Here is a 6,536-nt window from a genome sequence, read left to right on the forward strand (position 1 = left end):
GCTCGCCACGCCACGCCCGAGCGAGCGTGACGGTTCAATGTGGCCGTCGCAGACGTCGTCGCAGGGCGGGTGGGGCAGCGGCGGCGCGTCGCTCGCCGACCTTACTGCTGCGCCGTCGCCGCTGCTCTCGCAGGAGTTGCAGCAGCGCTGGGAAGAGAGCAAGCGTGATGCAGAAAGCTTCTACGCCTACGTGAGCAATGAACACCGCAGTGCGTACATGACGAAGGTCGCCCGAATTACACTGAAAAACTTCGAGGAGAATAAGCGCGACCGGCTGCGCGGCATCGCCAACGAAAAGCGGCTAGACCGCAAGGGGAATCTGCTCGAGTCGGGAGGGCTTTGGATTGTCGACGACCAGCTGCGCGCCCAGCTGGCGCGTAAGTATCAAATGGAGCAGGATGGTGAAGTCACCGCAACAACTGCTGCTTCTGGAGATGCGAAGAAGGGCGGGGGAGAGACGCCGGGAGAAGATGCGACAGCACGTGACACGGCTTCCGCGCCTGTGTCTGAGGAGGAGGCGATGCTGCAGCGCTTCATGGCCCAGCGTAAGTCGCAGGAGCTCTCATTTGCGTCGGTGCCGGAGGAATTCATGTCGATTGACGATGATGTGGCGGTGATGGGCGCGCAGGATGGCGGTGATGAGACACCGCGCTTGCGGTCGACGGCGCGGTCTCCGGAGTTACTGCTGCTTTGCTCTAGACCCCGCATCGTCGCCTCGCAGCTGCTGCATCACGCCGCCAGCAGCACGGCGAAGCGTTCCTTGTCATCGTCGTGCGCCTCACTCGACGTGCTCGGGCACTCGCAGGGCGATGTGATTCCTACGGGCGACGAGCCGCCGCGGAAGATGGTACGTCACGCGTATAGGCAGAAGTAAAAGAGCCCGAAGTTGTGCTTTTTTCTTTCTACGGTGTGAGAGTTTGTGTGTTCTTCCATTTGCTGATTTTTTGTCTCATTTGGCTGATGTGAAGCTGGCAAACCGGCGTGGGTGCGAAATGAGGGAACGAGAGAGAGAGGGGAAAGTGAAGGGAAACGAGTCCGAGAACGAGAGTGAGGAGGAAAAGGAGCGAGGTGTGAGATGGAAGCAAAGGCGACAACTCTCCACACTGCTGGCGCCAACGTCTCGCTCGTCTGTTCTTTGCCTTATTTCCCTCGTCGTTGATTTCATCTTAAACCAAAAAAAAAATGGGGAATGTGGGCTCCCTCAGCTTGATTGTGCTGGAGAGCATCTGTCTGTGTGCGTGTATGTATGTTATTCGCCTGGCCACTTGCTATCACATGGGCCTTCTTCGTAGTCCCCTCTGCGACGTGAGCGGTGGGAGCCGGCAGCTGCAGCAGCAATATATATATATATATATATTAATCTACAAAGGAACAGGAAGTGTCATGGCTGACAGGTTTGTGGCGTCCTCTATTCTGCAACCCGCGGCCCCGCCTATCGCTGCCGCTTCTGGCAGCAGCAGCAGCGGCGGTGCCACAGTGGCAGGCTGCCAGAAGCGGCAGCGGGCGGCGTGCCTGTACGACCGCGATGGGAGGCGGTTGAAGGGCCTGAAGGGTGAGGCGGCGAAGCTCATGCTCAATCACCGCTTTTTCAGCAGCGAGGAGGAACTCCACCGCCTTGAGCAGACATTGGCGGCGGGGCAGCGGGGTGCAGCACCGGTGGTGACGGATGGCGGTCGCAGTGGTGATGCGTACAAAATGCCTGCGCTGCCGGACATGTTTGGTGTCGTGGCGCCCATCACGACAGGTGGAGGTGCGGTTGAGACAGCAGCGGGTGAGAGCCAGAACAACAGGAGAGCTGTGCCTCCGCTACATCGCTGGTCGCATGTGCAGCGGCGTCACATCACAGTGAGGTCGGCACCTGCGGACGTCAATGCTGGTAGTGGTGCCAACGCGCTGTCGAGACAGTTGCGTATCACTCTGGCAGGTTATCGTTGGGTGCGCGCCGATGCAGTACTTGTGGAGGATGTCCTCGCCTCCTCGCTATCAGCAGCAGCAGCAGCAGGAGAGGGAGGGGTCAGTGAGGGCGAGCAGAATGGCGAGGTCACTGGGGTAGGCAATCCTCCTCCTGTGTGGTGGGCGCAACTCCTGTCGGTGCCACCAGATGCGGAACTGTCTGTGTTGCACGCACCCCTTGCCGACTCTCCCATCGCATTCCTCACGGTGTCCGCCGACGAGTACGCGATGTTGGACTTAGACAATGACTTATATCAGCCCGCTGTTTTGTCACGCTCGAGCAATGATTCAGGCACCGTGCGGTGGCGTTTTGATTATACCTCCACCTGCAAGCTCTTGATGCTGTATGAGCGTTTCGGTAATTTTGTGGTGGTCGCTGATCGTTGGCGGTACGCCGACGCTTATGGCGTGAGTGGCAGGAAGGCTACTGACAACAACAACAGCAGTGACGATTGCGTCACGCCGCCTGTAGAAGTGTTGATGGAGCGGTACAGAATTGTCTCGGAGGTCGTTCTCCGCCACCGTCACCGCCTCCTGCAGGAGGTGCTGAAGGACGAAGGTGCGACGGGGTGTGTGGAGGCACCTGCACCAACAACTAATGCGAAACCCAAGGTGACAGGCGACGCGGGCGCCGTAAAGACGAGGCTAGCAGACGAGCGTGTTATTGCATCGGCACACCCACTGACCTCACTACTGGAGAAGCATCCCATTCTGGAGGCGCAGCGACAGCGGAGGGAGTGGCTAACGCAGTGGTTAAAACAGAACCAGCAACAACAGCATGGTGAAGACAACGCAGCAGAGCCTGTCGAAGGGGGGGAGGAAGAAGAGGCACGCGAAGCAGACATGCTGGCCCGATATCGCGCAGATGTCCTGCAGCGTTGTGTGGAGACGGGAGTGCCTTTGTCAGGCCCGCACGGCAACCTGGTGGAGCGAAAAGTAGGTGCGAAAGATTTCGCGTCGCTAGCATCGTGTTCCCCACCGCCCGCGGCGTCCCCTTTCTGGTATGACGGGCTGCTCGAACAAGCGCGGCGAAAGCAGCTGCATGAGGGGCTCGCGCACGAGTCGAAGGTGAATGTTCCATATTTTAAGGCCCTCATGGCCCTTCAGCGTGTTGACAGCCAAGCAACAGTGTTGTTTAGCAAGTTAAGGGCATTGACACACGGCCCCATGGCATCTGGGCAGCACAACGAAGAGGACGTTGGTGTGGGAAATGGAAAGGTAAGAGAAGGAACAACGGTGGAAGCAGCAGCGGGGAGCACGAATGATGCAATCGCCAGGAAAGCAACGGGGGGCAGGAAACGCAAGCAGCAGCAACAACAACAACAGTCAGCAGACCCCACAGGAGAAGATAGTTATCAGGCCGTGCAGGAGGAAGTCGCGTACATCCCTCTGCAATGTGAAAGGCTCAAGTTGTGTGTGCAGGCAGGTTTGTTTCTGCCACCCCCTGTCGCCGGGGTTAACAGTAAACCCAATGGTAATGGTACGTTTGCAAATCGTGCCTTGGGTAACACGGCGGAGGCCCTTCTTCTGACGTTGCCCTCCTCTGTACCGCGACTTCACCTCGGGGTTGAGCACGAGCTGGAAAAGCACCTGTGGGAGGATCATCGGGCCCTGTGTGATGACAGTGCGGAGGTGCAGCAGCTTCTCGGCGAGGCGCGTGCGCTGTACACACAAAATGTCATTCTGCGTCGCTTTGCAGGGAGGTGTGGGGCGTTGGAAGGGGCGCTGAAGAAACTGGCGAGTGATGCCGCTGCGATGGAGGTGTGAACAATTTAACTTCCTTCACATCACTGCCCGCGCACCAACAACGTGGTCGTCCACACACACGTGTACTTGTCTCCCCACATCGAGTAAGGCGCCGCGTCCCATATGAGAAACTGATCCCGCTTGATTGGAAGGCAGGTGTCTCTCCACTTAAATATGTGGTTCCTCTTTCCGCACTCGGTTGTTTAAAAACGCACACGGATTAGGTTTTAGGCATTTATATATGGGAACCGCCTGACGACAAGGCTGTAGTGCACCGAGGACACAAGACAAAATCCCATTCATCTGTGCATGTCTTATGTTTTTTTTGCACCCACGAGTGGCGGTGCTGGTACGAGGGAAGCCGTCTCCGTGCTGTTCCTCGTTGAGGCGCGCAGCGGCAGGCCGTGCCGATCGTCCTGTGCCTGCGCATCGCGTTACCCTATTCACCGCAGCGCGGGCAGCAGGTAGCAGTGGCGTCTGCAATGATCCCGCCCATTCTCCACATACATTGGAAGCATCATCATCATCATCATCCGCAAGGTCAGCAACATCAGCAGCTACGGAACGTTCATCCCTCTCACCGACGGAGCTACTGTTTGAAATAGTGAGTCCACATGTCGCCTCGGCGCCATGTGTGTCGAGGATCGCTACAGTGTACGGCAACCTGCCACCCACGCTCGAAGAGGCCCTGGGTCCCGGCAAACTGCCCCCCAAGGAAGGTTTCTGCAGCACACATCGTTGGCTTCGTCGCCACTTTGGTACGCTCTCCTACGCACTGCAGCAGTTGCAGGCCACAAACGCGACGAGTCACTGGGGCATCTACGTCTCGGACGACAAGGTTTACACTGTGAAGGCGCATAGCAAGGAAGAAGCGGAGGCAGCCTTCTTCACAGCCTGCACGTCGCAGCAGTGCTTCCCTCAGTCTGAGACGGAGAGTCTGCTTGATGTGTTTCAGCCGGTTTTCCCACGCTTCACGCCGCCGCCACCACCACCATTGCAGCAGCGTGCCACAAGGAGCAAAAAAAAGGGTCGCGTTCCTGACGGCATGTTCTCGCCGCAAATGCTCGTGCCGTACGTGCCGACTTTTTTCATTCCCATGAAGGAACTTCTCGAGTTGCTGCCGGATGGCTACACTACAGATCACATTGAGCGTATCTTTGCCGCCACCGGGGCGCTGGAAATTGTGCAGCTGGAGGGCGAGCAGTTCGTGCGGCTGCACGGTGGAAAGCGGCTGGTCGACTTCACATGTGATGGCGCGGGCGAGGCGGCGCACCAGCGCTGGCGGGAGTATCAGCCGGACCCGTTTCTCTGTGAGCCCTTCCGTCGGTTGCTGTCACCGTCGCCACGGTGGACCTCGCTCCGCACACTCATCACCAGCACGCCTGCCAGCCTCCTCCATGCGCTGCTGCCGTGGAGGAACTACAAGACACTCTTGTTTTTTGCGCAGATGCAGCACGTCTTCAGCTTCACGCCGGAAGGGGAGGGTGAGGTGTGCTGGCTCGGCCCAGTGACGTGTCTTTCGTACCACGACAGCCCCACGCCGGCGGTCGTGTCGGAGCTGGTGAGTGTGCTCAGCGGGCAGCGGGTGTGCATCACAGACCTGCTAGGCGCCGTTGCCGCCGGTCGCATCTCCGACTTCGCCAAGACGCAGATCATCATGTACTACGGCACACTTGTCGATTTCTTCCGGGCACACGGTGATGTGTTCCGTCTTGAGGACGGTATGATTGTAGGGCTTGTCTCGCACAGGAGCACGACAGACAAGCCCACGAGAACACTCGAGGATAAGCTGGAGGAGGCGCTCGTGAAACGGGACCGCCGCACTGCCCAGAAGCTGCGACGCCGCATCGCACTGGAGAAAGATCCAGACAATCCCTACGCGGATCGAGAGGTCCTGCTGGACGCTATTCTGCGCTACGTACCGCAAAAGCGCTCCATCTCTCTCAACTTTCTGCTGAAATCGCTGCCACCGTCCTTGTCGGATTTCCTCCCCAGCAGGCCCGTCACAATGTTTCAGCAGGCGCCTGAGAAAGTGCGCCTCTTTGAATACCGATACCGCCACCGCCTGCACCTTATTCGTCCCGGCGTCCCCCTACCTCCCGGCGTCCTTCGGCAGCACTACACGGAGCAGGAGCTGCTCTTTCTCTGCGCAGCCGAGCTGCAGCAGCAGCCACGTACCTCCGTTGACCTTTACGGCCGCCTTCCATACGGCGCGAAGGAGGTGGTCCGTCTTCAGTTCAAGGGCCTGCTGGAGCTTCTGCAGCCGTACCCACAGTACTTCACGGTGGTGTTCAAGGATGCGTTGCGCGTAGATACCCGCTCTGCGTTGGTAACCCTCCTCCAAATGCCGCCGGGTGTGGAGCTGAGCGAAGAAGAGTACGGTTCCCTTGATCCCCTCAAGCCTGATGAGCAAAGAAAACTGGACGACGAGGACAGGGCAGCGATGCAGACACTCCCACGAGACATTCAACAGACTATGCGCCTCACTGACGTCGAGCAGACAGACTTTTGAGGAGAGTCTATAATACACCCTTCTTTTTGAGGAACCATAAGCCAAACAAAGGCTTCTAAGAGTCATTTCTCCCAGATCGTCTGTACATAATTGTGGCTTCTTTTTCCTGCAGAATCTCTTTCCGACATTATCAAGCTATTTAAAACACAAACCGCCGTAACACAGACATGTCTGATATCAAGTATGAGAATGGTCAGCCCACCTTTGAGGGCAACACCGTTGTGAAGTGCTTCAAGGACAATGGAAACGGGCTTCTCTTCCGCATTGTAAATGACGAGAAGAAGCAGTGGGGGTTCTACAATGACACCACGAACTACAACATGGT

General features: G+C 57.7%; 3 protein-coding genes across 3 annotated transcripts; all 3 read left to right on the top strand.

Moving 5' to 3' along the window:
• Positions 1-37: 37 nt before the first annotated feature.
• DQ04_05751000 (hypothetical protein) lies at positions 38-874 on the top strand (the record flags this gene model as incomplete). Its single annotated transcript, XM_009314360.1, has 1 exon — positions 38-874. The coding sequence occupies one exon, from the start codon at positions 38-40 to the stop codon at positions 872-874; it is 837 nt and encodes a 278-aa protein (XP_009312635.1).
• A 509-nt stretch (positions 875-1,383) lies between these two features.
• Positions 1,384-3,720, top strand: DQ04_05751010 (hypothetical protein; the record flags this gene model as incomplete). The annotated part of the gene is made up of 1 exon (XM_009314361.1): positions 1,384-3,720. One exon carries the CDS (start codon positions 1,384-1,386, stop codon positions 3,718-3,720), a length of 2,337 nt encoding a protein of 778 aa, XP_009312636.1.
• Positions 3,721-4,015: 295 nt separating this feature from the next.
• DQ04_05751020 (hypothetical protein) lies at positions 4,016-6,211 on the top strand (the record flags this gene model as incomplete). The annotated part of the gene is made up of 1 exon (XM_009314362.1): positions 4,016-6,211. One exon carries the CDS (start codon positions 4,016-4,018, stop codon positions 6,209-6,211), a length of 2,196 nt encoding a protein of 731 aa, XP_009312637.1.
• Positions 6,212-6,536: the final 325 nt, after the last annotated feature.

This window comes from Trypanosoma grayi (assembly GCF_000691245.1).
Source record: "Trypanosoma grayi strain ANR4 Tgr_575_V1, whole genome shotgun sequence".
Taxonomy (NCBI): domain Eukaryota; phylum Euglenozoa; class Kinetoplastea; order Trypanosomatida; family Trypanosomatidae; genus Trypanosoma; species Trypanosoma grayi.